This window comes from Sinohyriopsis cumingii, chromosome 15 (genome assembly GCF_028554795.1).
Source record: "Sinohyriopsis cumingii isolate HCF-2022 chromosome 15, ASM2855479v2, whole genome shotgun sequence".
NCBI classification, from domain to species: domain Eukaryota; kingdom Metazoa; phylum Mollusca; class Bivalvia; order Unionida; family Unionidae; genus Sinohyriopsis; species Sinohyriopsis cumingii.
In genome coordinates, this window is record NC_142975.1 from 2926664 (window position 1) to 2953268 (window position 26605).

Consider the following 26605-nt stretch of genomic DNA (forward strand, 5'->3'; position numbering starts at 1 on the left):
GGGTTATTCTCTAGCGTCCACTTCAAATATCATGTCGCACCTTCACCTAGGTCATCGTCATAACTTTACTCGGCACTGCTAATCCAGACATGTGAGTCTTAGTCGAAATAGACAAATCCAGCTGCTTGATTGGTCAGAATATTTTCGAGAAAGAAACTTGAATCGAGTAGGCCGTCCAATACGAACGGACCTGGCCTGAAGATCACTGAACTCCGAGCCTGTGCTTAAAAATAAGTTTTCATTTTCAGCCAATCAAAAGCGACGCTATAAATCAAACGCTTTTATCATTGGCTGACAAAGAATCTCAAGCTGAGATTTATCTTCCGTTATTTATTTATTTTACTACTTCAAGGAATGAGCCGTCGAGCGAATTCAATATAAGCTGCTACAAGTTGTTGAGAAAGCGACCTATAATTAGGGAAATTCCGAGTCTTAAACAAAATAATTAAAACTTAACATGTAACTTTGCATACTGCTGTCGTGCTTGAAGCAGTTTTATCCACCTATTGGTACCGACACTAAAAAGCTACCCAATTGAGAGGTGGAATACTTTCGTATCTGTTTATTTTCTCTTAAGAATCGCATGATAAATGTATTGTACAGTTCAATGATCACAATAAAACTGGTTAAATACCAATTCATTTCATTAACGAACTCTAGTTTGATTCCTTTGCCATTGTGTAACCTTGAAAGAAGCCGGAGAAATCAATGGACTCGATCCAGCTAATATCTCGATAATAATGCATTGACGTCATGTCTGCGTAATGTAATGTACATTGTGTCGTCACGATTTCAGACGTATTACTTTTACAAAGTTTTGCTTAGCTAACATTTTATTTGATTCAGGGAATAAGTCAACCACAAACTGCTTTTCTGGAAATACTGACAGTTCAACATCATGTCAACCTCGATTTGAACTGTCACCGGTCATATTTGCTTTATATGTTGACCGAAAAGTAACGAAAATTAAATAATAACATTGCCAAATTTGCATAAAGACCTGGACGTTTGGTGGCGGTGACGATTTGAGAAAAACAAGAGCATCACCTTACAACAGTTTGTTAATTCGAAGCTTTGAATACACCATAGAAAATTATGAAGTCTTGAGCACCGACCATTTTATCTTCGTTAGGGGTGGGGGTGGGTGGATAATATTCACTTTATTGGTAGAAGTTTGAATTTTTGGATTTGATGGAGAAACCACTTTTCCACAAAGAGGGAACTTTGATGACTGACAATTATTTCTGCGCAAATTACTTCCACCAAAAATAATATCGATTTTCCTTCGCATTAATAAATATTCTATCCGAGAGCAGATCAATACTGTGCGATGCAATAAAATATAATCGTGTGACAAGATCCGGTTAAGATATATAGAAGAATGAGCTAGATTCGTCTTGATTGTCTGTCACCTTTTCCGTCTCAAACAATAAATATCAGCAACACCAACATTATATTCACACAATCAGTACGAAACCTAGGTGTTACTCTGGACAGTACTCTCACATTGCACCAACATGTCATGAACATATGCAAGGCTGCATATCTTGAGCTGAGACGCATCAGCTCAATTCGCAAATATCTTTCAGTTCATGCCACTAAAACACTTGTGTGTTCATTAGTACTTTCAAGACTGGACTATTGTAGCTTAATTATGTCTGGTTCATCTCAATATCTGCTCCAAAAACTTCAAAATGTTCAAAACACAGCTGATCGGATCAACATAGAGTACCACGATCAGAGCACACCTCCCCGCTGCTCTGTACCCTACACTGGCTATCCATTCAATCCAGAATCAAACACAAAATTTGTTCTCTGTGCTACGTATCACTGTCGGACTCTAGTTCAACATACCTATCCGACCTCACCAAAGTGTACACACCAGCAAGATACTTACTCTCCTCTTTTGACAATCGTATACTCATTATTCCCACTATGAAAACAAAGTCATTTGGACAGCGTTCTTTTGCATACCAGGGCCCAGCAACGTGGAATGAATTGCCCACTGAACTTAGACATAAAGACACAGTGATCACATTGAAGAGGGCTCTCAAACCTCACTTATTTCGACTACAAGAACAAACTTAAAGACCTAATAATGTTTCCTACCTTAAATATCCTCAGCATGTTTTTTTAATGTTTTCTAATTGCATGGTGTTTGTTTTTGTAATCATATCATTATATGTATTTTATCTTATAGGTGTTGTTTAATGTTGTAAAGCGCTTAGAGCTTCTAAAGATTATGCGCTATACAAAGTCCTCATTATTATTATTATTATTATTATTATTTGTTCCTCTTACAGCAACCATTACGACCAGTACCCGGACCAATAATAATAATAATAATAACGGTCACTGTAGTAATAGTAGTTGTTGATATTACTGATGCTGCTATTCGTATTTTTTATTGCACTTATTACTGTTTAATTTAATTTTCACTTAATGTACAGTTCAATAGACAAATTAAAATTCTTAATTAAGACGACTTTAGTTTTGTTAAAAACGTGTGTGTGTGTGTGTGTGTGTGTGTGTGTGTGTGTGTGCGTGTGTGTTCTGTAGAGAGTGGGGTCTTTATTTAACACTCTCCCCCTTAACTGGGGTCTCATCACGCAAAGACCCCAGTTACAAAAGACCCCAGTTCTGAAAACCATAAAAATAAAATCTACTATCCCTTTTTTATTATAAAAAATAGTTATTAAAACTGACCCCAATTTCACCTTTTACTTCGCTATGATCTCACACCGAAAAAAAAGCGTACCGTCTTCGGACCACAAAATTGGAAATCCCGTCTTCGCGCATGCGTGTCTTTTGTTTCCGGCACCATGCTATGGGACCTGGCGAGAAGAAAATCTCGGAAAATTTGGTGCAGGTAGGTGCTTCTAAAGACTTTTGTTAATACGCCTTCATTTAAAATGTAATCTAACTATGTCTGCGTTATTTTGTAATCAGGCTGATGCTCATTCAAGCGGAAAAAATTATATTTTGATATTGATTTTGAACGGTTCATACTTTTACCGGCTAAAAACATTTGCAGGGCGCAATATTATTTGAATTTGAATAGATTTCGTCGTTTTCGATCTGAAGAATAATAAAACAATTTTAAAAAATGGTGGGTCAAATATTTATTACTATTGCTTTTGCAGCAAAAGAAATGCCATATTATATGCTGTTCATACAAAGAGAACAGTCATAAATAAATTGTGTTAAACTTTAACTTAAAGTGTGTCTGTTATGTGTTATACTGGTTAGAGACCAATTCTCGCCGCACACCAATTGTTGCCATAGTGATAATAACTCGTAACAGTATGGGAAGTTTTCGTTCCTGTTAAGAAAATAAGAAGATTGATTTAAGCCGACATGTCCGAGAAAAAATAAGCATTCGGTAAAACCATTTAGTAAAGAAAATAACCAAAATCCCCACTTTAGCCCCTTACGCCTCCATTTACTGACGTGGGGAGTTACGTGGTACAATTAGCATACATAGGTCGACAATAACTATATCATAAAGCAATACCTTAATGTAGGCTCCCGCTTTTATAGCAGACGCTGTAAAGGAGAATTACATCATTTCCAAAATAAAGCATCCTCAATTAAGAAGTAGACACTAATGTAACCTTACATGTTACATAATGTGTTAAAAAATCCCAGTTTGTTCAACCGGTGATTAAGTAAAATTTGCTCCATGGCAACCAGTGAAAATTGGAATTGAATCGGGCTTGCGTCAATTCTCCCAAATCTGAGTTTCTTTTGACCCATCCTAGCTACGATACCCTCGGTGAGGCTAAAGGTTATATGTTAGTTCCGCACAGCATAGCGAATGATATCTGCGTCTGTTTCTGATTGAATCTTCACGTCATTGTCCGGCTCGTCTTATTACTCAAATCACTCCAGTATATCCTCCGGTATGTTTCTGAGCCCTAAACAAATCGCGGAATACTTCATAAACGATGTGTGATTAAAAGTTCATTTACACTTTGAAGAATCATTATACCTGTACCAACAGGGCTGAGCACATTTTTTTTTTTACTTCTAGTCCAGGACAAGTGGTTCCAGAAAATTCACTAGTCCCACCTTATTTTTCACTGGTCCCAAAATGGTAATCACTTGCCGAAATTTGATGAGACGTATGTGCTTAATCCATAGAAAAACAAAAATAAAACGATATACAACATAATTATTTCTTAAAAGAATTTAATTTTTCAAAAACATTGGTTGTTATACATTTGGCTTCTTCAGGTTCATGTATATATGTTTTAGCTGATGGATTTGAAAATATGTCCATGTATATGTCTGCCACCTGCACCAGTACTAAGCCAGCAGTTGATAGCTGTGTCTGGGTTAAAGTCCCCAAGCTCTGGTCCATTTGCAGAAATGTTCATTAGCATTTGTAAACTCTTTTGGTTTAAGGAATTTCTTAAAGAAGTCTTGGTTAAGTTCATTGAACTAAATCCTCGTTCACACTCAGAAATAGCTACTGCACATCCGTCTTACGTTTTATCCCTCCATTTTCAAACAAATTTACCTTCGCCGAATCGTCGTTGTTACCTTACTTGTGAAAATAATTTAGCAAACTCATTTTATCCACAGAGTAACTATCAGCATGCTTGACAACTACATGTACTTCTAAAGTGATTATAACATCAATTTTCTCTTTTAAATACGAACTGAAACAGCTCATTAATTAGCGTAATTGTTTTGCTTCAAACACAATATCGCACATAGAAGTTAATCATCTGTATAATCGGTTTTAATTAAAGAATCATTACTGTCATTTAATCAGTTCATAAAGGAAACAAACACTGATGTCGTTAAAGTACCTTTCATTAATTTAATTACACGGACTCGCTGGATTAAAATCATAGTGAGGCATACGTTATGATCTAGACTGAGTAAACTCATTGCAACAAAACCGCTTACAACATTGCTAATTGATCATACTTGCTTTTTTTGTTTGACGTGTTTTGATTTGCCGATAATTTGGTTGCTTAACCCAATATGCAGTCAAGCGGTAATAGGATGTAAATATATACACGAAGAGGGGTAGAATCAAGTATTTAGGATGTCCAGAGGGCATGATTGGCCAAATAAAGGCATATAGTGATTAAAGCACGAACATAAGGACTAGCTCGACTTTTTTAAAAAGCACTCGTCCCGGACTTGCGACTTGGAAAATTTTACTTGTCCGACTTCAAAAATGACATGTCTGGGACGTCGGGCTATGGGATTTGCTCAGCCCTGTTGGTATATCTAAATTTTAAACTTTTCATTGCTGCAGACATTGTTCTGTGAGTTTATTTATGGGTACCGCATTTTGCTTTCCTTGTTTATAACATCATCTGTTTCTGAGTGGTTGATCACAGCACCACTTGTGGTCATTATTGATATAAGAAATGTACGACCACATGAAATGGCAACAATGGCGATTATTACAATAAATAATCTTAATATGTATCAGTATTTTCTTCTCCTGAACATCGTTGTATTTTTTTTGGCATTTGATACAGATTTGTTTCTAATATTACGTAAATATTAATTTACCAAAATTGAAATAGTTATCTTTTTGAAAATATATTGATTTCAATATATTATATTTATTCAGTACTGGAAATTAGGAAAGAACAAAACAGTGTCATTAAATTCAACAGTGAATTTGATATTTCATTAATGGGCTTCTATAGGATAAACAAAATGTGAAGTCGGCGGAGATAAGAAGTCCCCTTCTTTTATTCATTAGACAGCAACAAACAAGTTGCATCAAGGGTTTCAATTCACTGACATTATAAAAAAGTAAAGATATTTTGAATGGGTATAAAAGTGTAATAGGCAATTTGATTTGTTTTGGTCATTGTTATGCATAATGTATATATTTATGGGATTTAGACAAGCTCAAAGCATTTTCTATACTTGCAGCAAAGTGTGACATAACTGTCAAGGAAACTTACGAAAACTGCATTATCAGCTTAGTGATATCAATGAAATACAATGGCTGCTCCGAAACTGATGTCATGATGATACTCAAAGACACTCATCAAATAAGTCTATCTTTAGAGGTATATTGATACATGTAGACTAGATTTGAATCAGTAATTGTTGGATGTTAACACCTTAAGTCTCCATTTTCTCAGTTGTTGACTGCTCACATAATTTGCATACACTATTAATAACTAAATGCATGAGACATATCTAATTAACAATTCCAATGAACTGGACATGAATTACTCTTAAGTTAATTAAAGTGCATGTCAGCATGGTCATGTAAGCTCATTTACTCTTATTAAATTAAATATTACTTATAATGCTACATATTTAGTACTACTATATTGTAACCAGCTAGGTCTTCTGGGTTGGCTCGAACCAGCCTGAGAATTATGAAATCTTTTTTTGCCTTTATTTAATTTCATGTTGGAGAAATCAGAAAATACATACATTCCAAATAATAACAAAAAGAATCATAGCAGTTTATAACAGTTTATTGATGTGGTTATTGAAAGATCTGGTCACTGCTGTTTGACCTGTGTCAATCATGACAATTTTGTCATGACATTTTTTGTGTCTACAAGTGTTGGGACACTAAAAGTGTTGTTTTTATTTTGGACATGCATGTAAATCTTGGGATGCAGAAAAAATACTTATCTTTTCATGTCTGAAGATTTACAGCCATTATGGTAACCAACCAAAAAAAGTAACATTTTCAGATATATACTTTGGCCCATGTATGAGCTGCCCAACCCTCTCCAGGCTTTTATTTTTTTCCAAAAATTATTCTGCTTATGCACAAGTATATACAGTAGTTTAAATGAACTTTGCACATTATACAGAGTGCTTGTCGTGAGTCATGCTGCCAGTAGAAGTCTTGTGGTTCTTGTCATGACGCTTCATTGTTCTTGACATAAATGGTTCTTAACTAATTTTGATTGACCTTGGAACAATCAATCTCTCATAGTTTGACCTTGCATTCATCAAGGAAGTTTTACAAATGCATGTTTAAATAAAGGCTACCTAGAAAACTGCAAATGGTTCATCTTTATTGGGGAAAAACTGGCTATTGACTGATTTTTCAAGTTTTGAAGTACTTCAGATTATTGGAGAAGTGTTCATGAATGTACCATTTGAGCCTGAAAATGATATTGAATTTGAGTTTAATGTACAAAAAACAGACGGAATACTGGTCAGTCCCCGATTCAGGGTGTCTTGAAATTTACATGTACATGTAATGTTATCAGGTTATGTATATTTGTTTGCTTGCTTTTCTTAATGATTATATATCATTGTATATCTGTATTTTGTACTTGTCCAAAATCAAGTTAATGCTGTACCTGACCAATGACATTTATTTTTTAAACAACATGATACATAGATAATATTTCTCTAAGATCATAGATTAAAATGTTCAGATCATTATCGATGAAGTAGACGTTTTCTTGATTCAGAGTGAAAGACAATAGTTTTTCACTGGGAAATTCCTAAACTTGTGCACAACTTTAAATGTTTTTCTTAAAGGAAACTGGCCTACATCCTGGCTGTATTATTGTCTTAGCTTTTATATATTTTGTTTACTTGAAAAATTGTGCATATTTGCATTAACATCTGAAGCAAAATCGGTCTTATTGCTGTGTTCAGGTTTTAATTTGGTTGGATTTATTTCAAATTATTATTCACTGAAATTAATGCTCAGTAATAATCTTGAACTTCAAAATTAATTTGGAATTGTAGTGAATTCAGAGAACATTTTGGATTATATTACTGTGAAACATCAAAAGACTATTAGCACATCACCACACTCCAAGCCATAATCCAAGTTTTCTCTGACTTGGCACATCAACACATTCAGTATTGGAATTTATTTGGAATACCACTGGAATTGAATTGGAACATCATACATTTGGATTTGTTTTAGATACTGTTTGAGATTTAATTCACAATATTGTAAATTTTAAATTTTTTGTTTAAATTTCACTTTGCATTCTAGGAAAATGAACTATTTGTTGAATTTGACACAACTTGTTGCTATTCACCTCGCTAGGTGCTCAGCATTAAGAAATCAGTGTTAGGACTGGTTGGCTCGATATAATTATGTGACTGGGTAGAACTGAAAAACTGTTAACCCTTTCATCACTAAGTTACTTTGCAGGCATAGAGCCCTAAACATATTAAGAAACTTTGGACCTTTAAAGCAAAATGACCTGTGGATTTTGAAATAACATAACTTTGCCAATTTTAAAGATATCTGGATGGATTAAGTATCAAAATAAAGGTTAAAAGTCAAATTGTATAACTAATTCAATAAAATATGTAGATCTATTGTAACTTAAAATACAGTTGCAAACAGGTAACACAACAGGTAAAATGCAGAAGCAATTTTTTATTTGCCTCATTACATGAACATTATTTTCAAAAACTTCATCTAAATCAAGGATTTGAAAGTATTCAAGAGCTTTTCTGGAGCCATCTAACACTCTGATGGGTCCAACTCTCCCAGAAAGCTGAAATAAATCCAGTTGTTTCGTCCAGAACAAATATGTGGAGTTCACACTTCCTCTGGTTCAAAACCTTCAAAGTCCTCTTCATCGTCATCACTGTCACCCACAAGCACAGTCAAATGCCTGTCCAGATGGTTTCTCTCATTTTCAATCAACTGTATTAGGTCACAACAGCAAAATATTTTGATAATTCATAATTTGACACTTCATTCTCATCTTGCATCGAATTCCACCATTTTGAATATAAATTCACCATTCGGAAAACATGCTCAAAAAGTGTCCTCTTGCCTAAAGATTTCTAGTTGTATTCAACACGAGATAATCCAAATATAATATCTCCATTACAGGAAGGAAGTTATTAGAGGTATCCCAAAATATATATAGTCGTGTACCATAGGGTTTATGGACTTGCTTCCCCATGACCAGAAAACCGGTCTACAGTGATGAAAGGGTTAAAGCTACATTGAAAAACCAAATCACACACACACACACACACTTGTTGCTTTTCACTCTTTTTTTATTGCTTAAAGACAATAGAGCCATAAGGGGCCATCCATTTAGTACGTACGCAAAAATCTGGCAAAGCTTGACCCCTCCCTGTACACATGCATACTTTTTTACCTACCCACCCCTGCGTACATACACTTGATGCAACTGTGACCCCCCCCCCCCCCCCGATCTATAGAATGGCCTATATTTAGTCCATGCAAAAACAATCAAGGATTAATAATATTAACGTGTTTAATAAATCAGTCCACAGAATATCTGGCTGCATCAAAGAAATAAATGCGTAACTTTAAAACGTTTGTTTAGTGTCGGCTAAAATTCAAACACCGAGTGAACCCTGTCAAACAGGTTACATATTAGACAAATCATTGTTGAGGTTTCAAAACTATCCCACCCCGTTTCCTATGCGTACGTACATTATCAGTGACACCCCCCCCCATATGCAGGCATACACATTTGGGTTAACACCCCACCCCCACCATGCGTACGTACTAAATGGACGACCCTAACAGTAGAAAAAGCAGAATACCATGCATAATTAACCCTTTACCTCATATATATGGCTTTGTAGGCAGATAATACACCTTTAGCAAAGTTATACAGTGAAGTATGCTATACATAGAACACCTATTATTTTGTAACCTACTTGACTTCATACACATTTAAAGGGGCTGGGGGCACGTGATTTAAAATAAGTTATAGCCCAATAAGTGCTATAGCCACCAGTTATGAAATCTTTTAGAAATATAGACTAGTCTATTATGCAGATAATTCTGGATTCTGACCGTTAGAAGATTTTAAGTTCAGTTTGACACTTTATTGGACCTTTATTTTGTTTTAGTCTGGCATGAGAAACCTTTCACCCAAAGAATGGGTCCAGTACTGGTGTGAAACGGGGCTGGATCAAGATGGGTTCGAAAAAAGATACATATCCAGTTATGTTGGTGAGTAAGTTTAAATTTACTTTGTATGTGACTAAAGGCAAAATAATATAAAACTCCATGGATCATTTAAGGCCGTGTGTGCTTTCAACACTAATAATGTGTCTTATCCATGTTCATGGTGATTGGGGTTTTGTGCAACTGAGTCACTATTCTGGGGACCCCAGTTTTAAGCATGTGCATACACTATAGGCATTTGGGACCCCAATTTTAAGTGTGTTATGGGACCCCATTTTCAACTTGGTGTGTCTGGGATGATGGGACCCCAGTTTCCAGTTTTAACACTTTTTTTTATACATTTGGATTTGTGATTGAACTTTTAGCACTATTCAGGATTTAAATCACAATATTGTACTTTTTTTTCAATTTTCATTTTGTATTGATGGGAAATAAACTATTTGTGCATACAGTAGTCCCCCTCTTGAACGTACCCCCCTGACCAGTGGCCACCCGCTCCTTTCGGCCAGAATACATTGGAACCTTGCAGAAAACTAATGTCAGAAAGACTCAGATAAACAATATCGTGAAAGATAAGGAAACAATTCTGCAGAAGTTGGAAGGTGAAATGGACGGAGAAGGGAAGATTGTTTCAGCCAGGAGATGTTTGTATCCTGATTTGAATGACAAGAAAAGACAACAATTTTGTCAGTTGATTGGGATATGAGGACTTTACTGCAAGTAACTGATGGTTGCACGGATTTTAAGTGCGACACAATATTACGTGTTCTGTCCTTAGTGGAGAATCAGCAGATCTTAATAATGAAGTTTTCAAAGATTGGAACAAAAGACTAAATGATATATGCAGGGGATATGACAGCAAGGATATTTTTAATTGTGACGAGACTGTTTTTTTTTTTTAGACTGTTACCAACAGAGTGACAGATGATGTGATCTGTAACATAATGAAGACAGTTTTAAAACTATAATAATGGTTATTCATAACATTCTTTTGAAAATGATGAAACAGTTTGTTTTTCATTTATTTCACAACCTGCATGTGATATTTTAATGAAATTATTAAATGTTTTAAAATTAAATGTACTTGTGACTTTCTTCATATGTATTTACTATTCACATTTATCATCCCCCTCTAGAAAGGCCACCCTCATTATAAGGCCACTTCCCTGCTGCAGTAGGGGTGGCCTTATAAGAGGGGGACTACTGTACACGATATGCGTTTGGGACCCCAATTTTAACTGGCATTTATGGGACCCCAGTTTCAGCTTTGATGATGGGACCCCAGTTTCCAGTTTTAACACTTTTTTATACATTTGGATTTGTGATCGAACTTTTAGCACTATTCAGGATTTAAATCACAATATTGTACCATTTTTTCAATTTTCATTTTGTATTCTAGGGAAATAAACTATTTGTGCATACAGTAGTCCCCCTCTTGAACGTCCCCCCTGACCAGCGGGCACCCACTCCTTACAGCCAGAATCCGTTGGCACTGACGAGTTTGTGTTCAAAAGTAAAAAGTACCCCTCATGAAAGGCCACCTGCCTAACGCGACAAGCGGCCAGCATATTAGTGCAATAATATAAAATTTACCCCTCACAAGTGTATGCATTTTATTTGATATGTATCCAGAACCAGTATTTTATTCATAACGTGTGTTAAGTAATCCGATTTCTGTTTCCCGATGTCAGGTTTTCGTTACTGAAAGAAGTGTTGACTAAAGTACATGTACCACTAAGGTTAATATTATATCATTTACGCCTCACAAGGAGCCACATTTATTCCATAAAGCTGAGAAAGACTAAAATTTTAATCCATATGAAAGGGTTAGTACATGCAATCCAAATAGCCTTACAGCTGTGTTATCATAAGATGTCTGGTTTAGTCACTTCGATAATTGTTAAGATTGCAATTATTGAACAGTAATAACAGCTGAGAAGTGGCAGCATTGATGTACAATACACAAGTCAGCAGGAAAATGGTTTGATAGTCTTTATGGCTTCTCTTAGTAAGATGTTCACTTTGATAATTAGTTGCTAATACTACTGACAATAATTGTCAAAATTACATCCTAACGGCCGCGAGGTCAAATCTGCGTGATGTTAAATGGTACATATCGAAGCCATTTTGGCTTCACTCACTTAGTGTGAAGAAATGTATAAAAACAGTAGGGTACCGAACTGCGACTAACAAATCACGTGACAAGATCACTTACTTTAAAAACAAGTGGCAATTTGTTTAAATGCATAAAAAATTGTTTTATCAGTTTTGTAGTTGGCAACATGAATAACTTACTGCAAAAAGATCAACATGTCATCGAGGAAAGAAAAATCAGTTTAAAAGAGAAAGTAATTCAACTGACCAAGAGGTTCGGGGGGGTGTCGAGGAACCTTGCAGAAAACTAACGTTGGAAAGACTCAGATAAACAATATCGTGAAAGATAAGGAAACGATTCTGCAGAAGTTGGAAGGTGAAATGGACGGAGAAGGGAAGATTGTTTCAGCCAGGAGATGTTTGTATCCTGATTTGAATGACAAGAAAAGACAACAATTTTGTCAGTTGAATTGGGATATGAGGACTTTACTGCAAGTAACTGATGGTTGCACGGATTTTAAGTGCGACACAATATTACGTGTTCTGTCCTTAGTGGAGAATCAGCAGATCTTAATAATGAAGTTTTCGAAGATTGGAACAAAAGACTAAATGATATATGCAGGGGATATGACAGCAAGGATATTTTTAATTGTGACGAAACTGTTTTTTTTTTTTTTTAGACTGTTACCAACAGAGTGACAGATGATGTGATCTGTAACATAATTATAAAGACAGTTTTAAAACTATAATAATGGTTATTCATAACATTCTTTTGAAAATGATGAAACAGTTTTTCATTTATTTCACAACCTGCATGTGATATTTTAATGAAATTATTAAATGTTTTAAAATTAAATGTATTTGTGACTTTCTTCATATGTATTTACTATTCACATTTATCATCACCCTCATTATAAGGCCACTACCCTGCTGCAGTAGGGGTGGCCTTATAAGAGGGGGACTACTGTACAGAATATACATTTGGGACTGGCGTTTATGGGACCCCAGTTTCAGCTTTGTGTGTCTGGGATGATGGGACCCCAATTTCCAGTTTTAACACTTTCTTGTACATTTGGATTTGTGATCAGACTTTTAGCACTATTTGGGATTTAAATCACAATATTGTACTTTTTTTTCAATTTTCATTTTGTATTCATGGGAATTAAACTATTTGTGCATACACGATATGCATTTGGGACCCCAATTTTAACTGGCATTTATGGGACCCCGGTTTCAGCTTTGTGTGTCTGGGATGATGGGACCCCAATTTCCAGTTTGAACACTTTTTGTTTTTTCTTTCTTAAATTATTGCTTGTGTTAAAGCAGATACCTATTAAAAATTTCAACAAATGCCCAGGGATGGTGGCTATAAAATAATCACAAGCCCTGACTAAAATTCCACAAGCCTGGATTACAATTAAATGCCTGTCGAGTACAGATAGTTAATCTTTTAAACAATACAAAGCAACTGTTCAAAAAACAAGCATGTGTGTATTATTGTCTGTCAGCCAATCTATTCCACTGATAAAATCATAATGAAAAGAATAGGTCAATTAACTAATTGGAAGGTTGAATTCAATGTGTCGAATATCTTAACATAAAGATGGTCTCCTATTTGATGGTACACACAGAAATGACATCATGAGCCAATAAATTGTTTGCCATACGTGTCCAGAATCAAATCCTCCACCCCCCACCCCTTTTGCTGGCATGCTTCACAAAGAAAACTGTCAAAGAAAGAGTTCTGAAATTTAGTTTTGCTTGCTTTGCTTCCTAAATCACCTTCGAAATTTGAACACTATTCAAGCAACTTTAGTAATCAAGCTTTTCATTTTATGTATATGGGGTAAAATCTGACTTCAAAAGAAAAGTTGTTGCCATTCACGAACTTGTCAGTAATCTATAATACATTGCTTAAGCACCTGTTACCCAAAAATCAGACCCAGCATTGATGTGAAACTGGGTTCGACCAAGATGTGTTCAAAACAAATATATATCTGGTTATGTTGGTGAATAATTTGAATTTATCTTGTAAGTGGTTGAGACAAAACAAAATAATATAAAACTCCAGGAATCATTTAAGGCCTTGTGTTCTTTCAGCACTAGTCATGTGCTTTATCCATTTTCATGGTGATCACGTTTTGTTGCACTTGAGGCATTGCATTCTGGGGACCCCCGTTCTAACTATATATGCATTTGGGACCCCGATTTTAAGTGTTGATGGGACCTCATTTTCAACCTTGTGTGGCTGGGATGATGGGACCCCATTTTCCAGTTGGAACACTTTTTACATGCATCTAGCATCTGTTTGATTTACCTTTTTTAGGTTGTTCCATTTTGTGACCTTTTTTGCCTGTGCAAATTAGCACAGTGGGATCACCCACTAGTCTTCAAATGCACCACATTAGCTATTGTGAGCCAGTTAATCATGCAATAGTGGTTTATACCTGACATTTTTGCCATTTAATTGCCTTATTTAAACTGCCAGAAGGAGCTTTACATCAAATTTAGACATGACTGCTTACCATTTATACATGTTACATGTAATGGGCGTATGCTGAAGTATTTATTTTTGTTCTATTTTCGAAACTTACTTAAAATCATATTTTTTTTAAACATAAAGTGTCAGGGGTTTTGGGAATAGAAATCCTGGTTTTAGCATGACATGCTATGTTATGGCAGGTCAACATCTTAAAAATAAATTTCTACATTTCATCAGCATAATTGGAGCTTTGTCAGGTAAAATTAGATTTTTTCAATAAGCTGGATGAGCTCCTCACTCATCTGAAATTAGAGACGTCCCGGGTGTCAGGTTATCGGATCTTTGAACTATGTATAACATCCTTACAAAATAATGCTTCATTTTATTACACAAGATATATCCTCATAAAATTCTAGTTTTAAGCTTTGGTTATTAGGAACACCTTTGCATGCTTATTTTAATTTTTAATTTATTGCTTTTGCCTTTTGCCCATTATAGGTTATGGTGTCTTTGCAAATGTGGCATTCAACAGAGGTGATTTTCTACTTGAGTATGTAGGGGAAAGGATTGACACAGAGGCTGAGAGAAGGGAGAAAAGATATAGCAGGGAACAACGAAATCATAAATATAACAGATGTTATCTCTGGCTTTAAATATCATCAGAAGACACATTAGTAAGTTTCAGCTAATATAATTATTATATATCTGAGATTTAATACAGTTATCAGGGCTGAAACTGCAAGGATTTGTGGGCTAAAAAGTATACAATTAAAACCTCATGCAGTGAGTACAGAGAGAAATTCAAATAGAAGAAAATTGCTGATAACACCAAAAAATTCTCCATGTGAGAGTAAATTGTTCCTTGAATCAGAACATAGCTTCAACCTTAAAATTGCATGATAATATGAGTGCTATATGTGGGAATATCTTTTTTTATGTATTATTTAGTGTTTAGCATAAAACAGGCCTTTTTTATCTGTTTTAATCTGTTTTATGTTGCAAATGAGAAATGACTCAATGTACAAATTCCAATTTCTGCAATTAGTTTAGTGAAAGTTGTATTGCTAGCTGGAAATTTGAATGGAAACGGAAACTATAATCAGGAATTAAGCTTTGATTCATTAATGTTTGCTATAAACTGCCACAAGCAGACATTGTAGCGATATGACTGAAAAATTGTTAAAGCTACGTTAAAAATCGTCATTAGTGTTTGCTTGCAATGAATACACGTTTTCACCAGCAGAGTTGCTCCATTAACCTGTGCAACCAATCAGGTGAAAGTGGCTTCTTCCCTGCATGCCATTCAAAACATGGTATAGAGTAGAGGTCATATCAGAGACAAAAAACAAATCCTTTCAGCCAAGTAAATTGTTTGGGAATTGTGTACTATTTGTTGTATATAATAGTTGCAATCCTTTAATACAGTCTAAATTAGATTTTTGGGGGCATGTTTAAATTAACTGGCTGTGTGCATGATGTTGAAACACCTTTCAAGTTACACTGAAAGTCTCTTTGTGCAATTTTCTTTTAGCTAAACTTTTATACAATTTATTTATACATAATCCCCAAATTTAGCTGAATAAGAGTTAGTCCTTTTTCACTCCTAGTAGATCTTCAGCACTTAACATTTGGTCATACTGAGTTTGAAAATAAACGGAGAATAGCATCTAGTGGTACATTCATTTGATTTTTAGTCAGAATTCAAAAGAACACTTTTTCAGGATGGCTTTAAATAAGATGACTGAGATCACAGACTGATTTCAGTTTACCAGGGTTGTGGGTGTTGGCAATAATAGACCCCCTTTTCCACCAAATATTAAACTTGGAAGAAGAGATCATGGGCATATTATCGCTGATTGATATTCAGATTTTCTCTAGATACATGCCATAGACTAAGAAAATTTTGTATTCATTCTGCGGTGTAGAAAATTGCCTATTAACACTGGAAAGTATGATAGTGAAGTATTTTTACAGCCCATTCTGCATATATTAGGATTATTTAGGCAAATGCAGATGAAAGTGATTTAAGACTAAATTATAAGGACCATTCAGATGTTCTGAATTCAGTAAACAAACTCACCACCTTGCAGTGGTCCATAGCATCATTGAGGTGTAAAGCCCAACACTCTAAGACTTGCATTGTAAAGACATCTGCACTGAGACATAATTATGCATGTACAAAATTGAACTATTTCAATGCATTAAAGATCAGGCAAAAGGCCACTGGTGTCTTGCAAATCTGTCCCTTAAAATTTGATGTAGACAAGTGGGCATTGTAATTATAATTTAAGAACTTGTTATATGTCATGGGGTGGCTGGTATTCCCATCATCTCCTATTCAGTTCTAGGATCTAGGTTAATGTGACTTGACAGTTTTGTTTTAGGTTTTAGTAGATAGCATGGACAGATCTTTGCTACGATTGTTGATCTATTTAAAGGATTGGAAGATGTAACTTTTTGTAAGTTGCATTTTATTTTACTTAAGTATAGATGCAACATCTACAAGAGGACACATGTGCCAATTTGTGAATGATGCTGCAGACCACACAAAATCGTGCAATGCACAAATGAAATTGGAGGTGTTCAATTCTTACCCAAGGCTTTGTCTCTTTGCAACCAGAAATATTGACAGTGGTGAGGAGTTTAGATATGACTATGGAGATGGAAAGAACTTGTACTGGCGGAATAAGGTAGCGCATTCATATTCATTTTATCCCCATCCCGCAAATCTTTGAGTGATATATATTAGGAAACTTCTTCAAAAGTTCATCATGTCTCTCTATAATTTCTTGATACAATTATGGCATTCCAATGCTGATCTCTTCAGTTATGACCCATGTCCCTGTGGATGAGTTGAGGCAAAGAAATTTAATGGCCTTTGGTGGCAGATAAGTCTTAAAGTTATACTGGATGCCATGTATAGCCTATCTTATGCAGAGAAATAGCATTAAACCCCAAAGCAACAACGCACCTTTACTGATTGACTGACCTAAGTTTTAATTTTGTGTTTGCATGAAACAGGAAACATTTTTTTAGTCTTATGAACATCACAAAAATGAAACCAGATGTTTATAAATTAACATAGCTTCTCGGTGAGTGTTGCAGGTAGAATTCAAATTACAATGATTCCCCAGGGGGCTGAGTGGTCTAAAGTGCTCTCCTTTACTGATCCCAGCCACCACACCTCTGTCTACATGGGATCAAGTATCGACCTTGGCCAATGAGAGTCAGTGAGAAAGCTTTTCATTAGCTTCTCATGGGGTATGTGGTTCTTACAGGGATTTTCCCAAGCTCCTCTTCCACCAATTATACTGGCCGCCATGTATAGTCTATCATGTGCTGAAAATGGCACTCAACCCCCCCAAAAAAACCTCCCAATATCAAGAATGATCCATATTTTTAAGGTCACCGTGGGATATTTTAATTCATATCAATCATAATTTAATAGTAGCAAGAAGAATTAAATAATACAAGTCTGTCATTTGTATCTTATCACATGAAAACTATTTTGTCAGATATTATTGTGCCAGAAGAAGAAAATGGAGATATTGCAAAAGAAGAAATTAAAACAGGAAATGGGCCAACGGAGCAAGGGGAGATCTCAGATGAACTTAAAGAGAATGCAGAAATTCCAGGTAAAATGTGATGATAATATAAAAATATTAAATTGATAATTTTTTAACTCATTGATAAGGATAGAACTTTGTGATGTCATGGTTAAGGGTTTGGCGATAGACTATACTTGAAGATTGATCGGTAAAATCATATGAGCAAATCATGGATTGCAATTTTCATAATCTGTTATAAATGATTGTGGTAATATTGTTCCTTGGGATATACTGTTCAGATTTGCCATTATTTTTCAATGTGTACACGGCACAGAAGTGAAATTCATGTTAATTTTTTGCATTAAAAATGTAATTAAAAATATGTAGCTTCTGTCACTAGAATCAACCAATAGATTTGTTAGATACTGTTGACTGGATAAACTTCAAATATCATTAAAAGCTGATGACTTTAATAATGTGTATAATGTGTTTCTATTTTTGTACACTATTATTTAATGAAATTTCTCCAGGGTATATATGTAGATAAATACTTTCTCCATTTATCAATTTATGTTTATGTATAGTTCAAAGTTACAAAAAGCGGAACAGATTACATATCCAAGAAAACAGCTAGTTTACACTTTATCAGCCCTAATTTCACAATCTGTTTTTAAATAAATATGAACTTATAAAATTATTAGGATTTTTGTAATGTACAGCCATTAACAAAGTCTCTGTACTGAGAAGACGTTTTGTGAAATGTCACATGCCTCTAATGCATGTATTGTTTTGGTAATGAGGATTGTTTTGCTTCCATTCTATTGTACAGTTGTTGTTTTGGGTCTGATGCCAATTTTCAATGCATGATATTCTATACATGGCAGTCATTATAACTGCTTGAGGAAGATCCCCAAAAACCCCTGGTAAGAACCACCAACTCACTGGAAGCAACTAACATTGGCTGGACTCAAACCCACTCAGAGGTGAGATGGCAGTGATTGGTAAATTTGAGTGCTTTAGACCCCAGGCCCCACTTTCATCCTGCATTTTGTTACTTAAAATAGAGAAGCTGCCAGGGTGCATGAGTGTGCAAATTGTGCAAAAAGTTTTGTGAATTTGAGCCCTTAGAAAGCAGTGAAGCGCAAGAACTCCCACAAATTAGCTCAAGGATCATGTGTATACTCAGCATAGTATAGAATTTTATTCATCTTTTAACCCTTGAGGCATTCCACAAAACATAAGTTGTGCTGCTGGTCAAGATCTTGTATGCTTACTGCAATGTTGTTTTTCAGGTAGGGAACTATTACATCTGGGTACTTCAGCTTGACATGAAGGGTGTTAAGCTTAATTGAATAGGTACATTGGGCTTTGGAACAAGCATTTTGCTATAGTTTTAACTTTGCATTCATCAAGGCAGTTATACAAATTCTTGTTTAAAATATGTGCCACCTAGACAACCCCACATGGCGGACTATCAACATGGTTCATCATTAGGTGATGATTTCCTTTTTGCAAATAGTGGCTGAAGTTGGTGATGATGACAATAATTTGAAAGTTTGAAGTATTTCATTACAGAGAATGTGTTACTGGAAATGATGTTGAATACAAGACAAATGTACATTTGGTTTGGTGTTGTTGGTTTTAACACCATTTCTAGCATATGATACATGGCAGTCAGTATATTTGGTGGAAGAAGAACCACCAACCCATGGAAAGCTACTGCCAAGCTTTGTTACACACTCATGTTGGTCAAGCCAAAAGTTGAACCCATGCGGACAGATGTGGGAGAGCTGTAAAGAGGAGCATTTAGGTCACTGAGCCATCTGGAGCTCCCAAGTCCATTGTACATGCTGGATGGTCAAAAACAGGTTGAATAATGGCCATTCCCACCTATACCACAGTAATTGAAATTAAATATAGAAATGAATAATACCAAGCCTAGTTAAAATAAGGCAATTTAAAAGTAATGCACAATTTTCATTTCTTTTCTCAAGCAATTCAGCACTAAGTGATCTTGTGCTACATAAATATATAACACTTTAACCTTTTACCTCATATAATGTATGGCTTTGTAGGCAGTTGATACCTGATTTATACAGTGCAGTTTACTATAAATAGAACATCTGTTACCTATTTGACTCCATACGTTCAACATCAATTTTAACCATTTTCCAGTTTTGGTATACATCTATTATGTATAGAAAGATTTAAGAGTAAAATCTGATCGTTATAGTTGTATAATTATTTTTCACAGAATAATTTTTTATGTGCTTTTAGAGAACTCATTTACTGTCAAGCATTTGAAGCTATATAACAAACCATAGCTGCCATTTCTCACACTCTAAATTTATCAGTTCTTTGTCTATGTCTCCATGACTAAATCACCTGAAGCTGATAAATTATAAATACTCACTGATGCGTACATAAACATCAGTGCCCTTACCTGTGTTATTGAAGCTTCAATAGTCGTGATTCTGATCATGCAAACTCCAGAAAGTACTGAACAAAATCCGCAGCTTCGTTTTTGGAGAGTTGAAAATCTGAGCCAGTTACTTTAAATATCAGATTAGGACTAGAGCTTAAAATTGACCGTGTGATCTGACATAATGATCATTCACATCAATGAATGTTGTATCTAACGGGGTGTTTTCCATGAAGGTGGCACTCTGAAAACCAGCCCAAAATGGCTGCTGTTTACAGCAGGCAACCAAATGTGCTTCCATGAGAATGGTGTAGAGGTATCAAAACAGGTCCATGTTAGTTGTTGTTTTACTTAATGGTATTTTAAAACTCCTATCCAGTATTAATTTAATATTACCTTTTTGAGCTGATTTTGATGGTTAAAGTTAAAATAAATTAGTTTGTCCATGTAGTTAACTTGCCCCCCCCCCCCCCCATTATCTTCTGCAGATATTTGTTGTGGCATGTGTGGCACCAATTGTAAAGAATATGAATTTTAGTTGCTGTTTCCTCTGGTTAGTAGAGACTTAAAAAATGGTACTAACATCTGCCTCGCTTGGCGTTCAGCATTAAGAGGTTAGTGTTAGGAATGGTCGGCCTGGTGTCAGGATAATGTAACTGGGTGGGACATCATGCTACATGCCTGTGGCATGATGCCTCAGTGCTAGACATCACTATAAGCTACCACATTGCAGACATCGTAGCAATATGACTGAAAAATTGCTAAAGCTACGTTAAAAATCAAAATTATATGATCCTCTGGTTAATAGAGCATCAGTCCCTTGTTTGAATTTTGTTTAAAGTTTTTCTTTAGTCTTATCAACATAATTATTTTGTTATCTCAGAAATCATTTATATTTTTCAGGTCTTGAATCTAGAAAGATATGTACCAGCACTATACCAGTTGCAGTATCAACAAAGAGACATGAAAGCACCAAATCTAAAACTTGGCGAAGACCTTGGACAAGTCAAGAAAGGAATGCTGTGCTCCAGCACTTGGGTTGTTTCATCAGGATGCTCAAAGTACCTAGGCAAAAAGATGTACTTAATGTTCTTGCAAAAGAACCCTGCCTTGGATCAAGATCATGGCGAAATATTAAGGACTTTGTTTACTATCAGATACAAAGGGTCAGAATAAATATGAAGTTGTAATGTCATTTGCACAACAAGTAATTATTTGTCTTTTAAGTTAAAAATGGCATTGTGCTTAGTTTTCAACATGTACACACATAGAAACTTTTTTCTTTTTAGCTTTACTTGAGTTTGCCTCAGGTCCAGTATGAAATTGTACCATACATCCTGTCTTCAAAAGCATTTGCCAAAGCACAATTACTATTTAGCTCAGTATTATTTAATTAATTTATACCATACAAATTTCAAACTTAACCTTGTTCTATCGGCACAAAAAGTTTCAATTTGGAAACTTAAAGTCATCAACAGCAAGTGCAGTGTTAAAAAAGATGACTTTTTTAGTAGATGGAGTTGCATGCATGATTTTGATATGGATGCTAGCATAATAACAAAGTTGGCACATACAAGATACCAGCTGCTATATCCAGTAAAATTAAGAAAATGGGTATGAGAAAACAGTAAAGGAATTATCTGAATCATAAAAATGTAGTGCAGGTAGAATATAGCATTTAGCATGTTTTTTACATGCCGAACGTTCCAAATTAGTGCAGTTTGAACAAAAAAATGCTTTGTAATATTTGTTTAAAATTCATAATTGTCATTTAAAATATCCATGCCTTGACTACATTTAATAGAGCAAGCAATTTAGATATTAGTATCATCATCATCATTAGTATTACTATAGAAAAGATGAAGAACAATATGTATATGCTTGCAAAAAAAAATTCAAAGTATTAATTAAAATATGAAGATTGCAGTAAAATCAATATTAATATCAGTGATGAATACAAAATAAAAATGGAAATAATAGTGTAAAACAATGGCTGATATGTTTATCACAATTTTTAAATCAAGATACTTAATCAGATTTTTTAAAATATAGAAATGTTAAGAATTTGTTTATCAGACATTTACACTTGTATTTAGGAATTTGTATTTGCAACAAAAATTATAACAATAATGTCTACATTATCATCAGGAACTCAGATGAGTTTGATAATGAGCAAAATCCACACATATTAATTAGGTAATCTTCCATCTGATTTACTAAACTATTTCTTATCTGGCCTTGATCAAACTTGAGACATTATTTTATATCATAAAGATGTCTGATGTTGATAATGAGCGAGATGTATGCAACTTAATGAAGGGATTTACATTTGATTGGCTAACCTTGTTGCCATGATGGATGTCATATTTCTGCTCTATGTTTGATCCAACTTTGAAGATAAAATTATAGCAATAAGACCTCAAACAAGTTCAGTAAGTTCAATGCATATTATTGAGGAAGCATCTTGCATCTGATTAGTCAGGCTTGTTGTTATTCTAGCAACCATATTTCTGGTCCTGTTTTGAACAAACTTGAAATTTCAGCTTATATCATGCAGATCTTTGATGAAGATCAAAAGCTTGAACTGTACAGTACTAAGCGAGATCTATGCATATTTATGAGGCAGTCTTGTGTGTGATTGGCTGAGATTGTTACCGTTCTGGAGACCATAACTTTCATCGTAACTAGAATAATGGGTTTACATTGTCAAGATCTGCCGAATTTTTTAAAATAAGATCCAAGCATTGATGGATTTTTTTATCAGATTGCACTTGTGAAGCCATAGTTATGACCTGTTTGGTTTATTATCATCAAGGTCTAAATGACTTTGTTTATGAGAAAGAGACTATCAGTACATATAAATTGTGCCTTTATGTTTTGAAATAACCTCTGAGGATATCATACATTAGGTAAAATCAACATGATAGAAGTTTGGGAGACAGCTTAGATTGAATTTGTTCTCATATTACTACATAAACTTGATTGGTGAAATAGTTGCATAAGCCAGACGAGCTACAACAGGCCCACTTGAGCCTTTTGTTAAATCTTGGTATATGCTATCTTAATAAAAAAAATAAAGGTAGTAACTAACTTTTTATGTTAGGATTATTTTCACCAGCTTTTGCAGCATAAGCAAGTGATTATTTAGATGTAATGCATTAATTTTTGCTGGGTTTTTTTTCTGCTTTATTCCCTTTTATGAGTTGTCTGGTGCAATTTCAATATATCATTTTCAGGTGTATGAATTGAAATGAGTTTGTTTAACATTATTCCTTTAAAGCTACTTAAAAGCAATGTAATGTAATATTATGGTAATAAAGGGGTATACATTTTTTTCTCATATTTATCTATCCATACATAATAGAAAACAGCAACATCTAGATAGCTTATATGAAAGTGCCTTGTCCAAAAATCTTTATTTGCTACTTGTCTTGCTCCAAGTCTGGGTCCTTGTGGTCTCTTTGCACAGTCCGTGATTTTATATCACCTGTGCAACATACAGAATAGCTTAGTGGTATAGTAACCCTGGTATCGGAAGCAACATTTACAGGCAGGTTAACCAAATTGTAAGAATTTTGTTTTCCTCCCATCCTATCAAGATCTATGCTTTTGAGTCTTCATGAACTCTGGTCAGTCTTATAATTGTAAGATTCTGACCCTTCCAAAGTTAAAATAGATTACAGTGATCAACATTTTTGCAATTATTACTTTGTTGCTTCAAGGTTTTGCTGAGATTTTGTGACCTGGATTAGTAGCTGCATATGTGGATATGATACTACCTGGGAACTCGGTCAAGGGGTACCTTGCATCAGACAAAACCTCACCAGAACATGATCACAGTGACCTATTTTTCTTGGTTAACCTGTGCATTATAGTTGAATGGCATAATTTGGGTTGCATACATGATACCTTCATGTTAATGAATTGGGAACAGTGTTCCTCACATTATTAAAAACTAATGCAGGGGAGAGTAAGTCACATTCACATTTATTTAAAAACCTATTTGTTGCTGCATTTTAACTTGACTCTAAAAAAAAATGTGGAAATCTTGTATATAATTAGACATCATTTTAGGGTTTAATGATATGTGAGCTTTTTGAGAATTTGGCAGCAGTTTTGAATGAGTTTTGTTACTGACATTTTTATATCAGTTCGCAATCAAAATAAAATCACTGGAAATGGATCAAAAACTTGTTTATCCATCTTGAAAAGTAATTGCACCACCATCACTGCAATGATGTACCCAGCAGCTGAAGCAAAAGTTTCAGTTTTGACATAATCTAAGGTGGTTCCCATGATGATGAAGACGTAAGCCATTACATAATATGTATGGCAAACATGACAACGCTGTGGATCAAAACACATATACATACATATAATCAGATTTTGGGGATTTTTTTCATGCTGTTCATTTTAATTTTGTCAGTGGGAGATGGGATGTCCAGCACAACCATATTAATGTTTCTGCAACTGTGCAGCTGTGTGTATTTGAAATCATTAAAATCTATGTTGGAAATTAAACATTTAGAAAATTAATCCATAAACAACAAGATGAAATATTTGTATTTATACTAAGTAGTTTGTATATATTTATAATACATATACAGGTATTTAGATTTTAGCTATACTAGTCGTAGACCAAAAGAGCTAACTAGATGGTCTGTTATCTTCTGTCTGTCTGTTAAGCACAAGTTTGTCAATAAGATTCCTAAACGTGTAATAACCATGAAACATTACATGCAGTCATCCCAAAGTCTAGTTGGTCCTAAATGAAAATGGTACTGCTGAGGCATGACCATCTTGAAAATCTTGTTGCAACTTAACCCGAATGGATGGTAATATCAATACGGGGTTTTCACAAAAAAACCTCACGTCCTGAATGAAAATCATGCTGTCCCATGTGGCAGTCATCTTGAAAATCTTGTTGCTACACAAGGAACGAAAATTGACATAAACTTTTGACAAAAAGAACTTGTATGATGTCAGGTGGTCCTACCTAAACACAGTTCTGTTTCTTTTTATTGCTACTTCTGAACATCACCATGGTTTTTTTTACTATAGGACATTGTATGATGTTGACTTGGTCCTAAATCTAAATTGCGTCGAACTGACATCCAATTTAGTCACAACATGAGCCATCTTTAGTCGTATCAACATGGTATTTTCACAAAAGGAATTGTTTTGGTATCTAGTTGCATTGTTAAGAAAATTTTGAAGATCTGACATAAACTATGCCTACCACAGTGGCCAGTTTGAAAATATTTGTGTCCCTATAACACCTTGATGCAAAGCCATGCAAACATTTGGTTATGACCAGGTCATTTTGTATATGGTGCTAAATGAAAATGGTGCATATCTGTTATCACTATCTTGTTATCGCGACTCCTCCGTAAATAGAAAGTCATTTTGACCGGGGGTGTGTGTGTGTGTGACAAGATTAATTATGATATCTATTTGTCTGTATTAAAAATGTGCTGATCTGGCTTAAAATATGGCCATCATGATAGCCATCTTGAAAATCTTATCCTTACTCTTCCTAAATGAAATCTCTTATGGGGTTTCTCATCAGAAGAAATCTTATAAAATTTAGTTAGGCCTGAATATAAATTATGTCGGTATGATATCAATATGAAAACCAATGTGTCAACTTTGGAAATACTATTATCACTACTACAGAAGAATTTATATCCACATAGGGTTTTCATCAAAAAACTTCTTACGATATCCATACATGCCAACCATTACATCTTATGCTTGCTTGTATATGGGTTATGCTTTTTATGTACATTAGAAAATAAAATAAAAGTAAAGCAATAAAAAGTTGTTTTTATCATTTTTATTATCCTCTTTATAATTCCACTCATATATTATTTGGAATTTGTCACGATGGCACAAAGCAGTCTCAGTAGAATAAGTAAACTGTACTAGGTGACAATCAACGATAAAACTATTAGAATAGCCGAGTTTTAAATTGTGCTAGTCAAAATGGAAAACCATCAGCTCCGAGCATACACACGGAACCGGGGCATTAGCGACCAAAAACAAGTACAATGCTTTTAAATGGCTGTACTGAAGCTCCTTTTAAGAATTTCACTTACAAGGCTACACTCGTATAGTTGTGGGATTTGGAAAAATAATCATCAATTGTATGGTTTCGTAATTGTTTGTTTGGT

At 34.7% G+C, this 26605-nt stretch overlaps 1 protein-coding gene across 3 annotated transcripts; it reads left to right on the plus strand.

Moving 5' to 3' along the window:
• Window positions 1-12: 12 nt before the first annotated feature.
• On the plus strand, window positions 13-26250 carry LOC149781131 (uncharacterized). Of its 3 annotated transcripts, none has more exons than XM_089935244.1 (7): window positions 13-2869; window positions 5911-6050; window positions 9829-9931; window positions 14961-15136; window positions 16948-17152; window positions 17978-18097; window positions 21336-21472. In XM_089935244.1, exons 1-4 carry the CDS (start codon window positions 2731-2733, stop codon window positions 15113-15115), a joined length of 537 nt encoding a protein of 178 aa, XP_089791370.1. In that variant the 5' UTR covers window positions 13-2730; the 3' UTR covers window positions 15116-15136; window positions 16948-17152; window positions 17978-18097; window positions 21336-21472. The 3 variants fall into 3 exon arrangements, with proteins under 3 accessions (XP_089791370.1, XP_089791369.1, XP_089791368.1); XM_089935243.1 differs by having other exon boundaries at window positions 16953-17152; XM_089935242.1 differs by lacking the exons at window positions 14961-15136; window positions 16948-17152; window positions 17978-18097 and having other exon boundaries at window positions 21336-26250.
• Window positions 26251-26605: the final 355 nt, after the last annotated feature.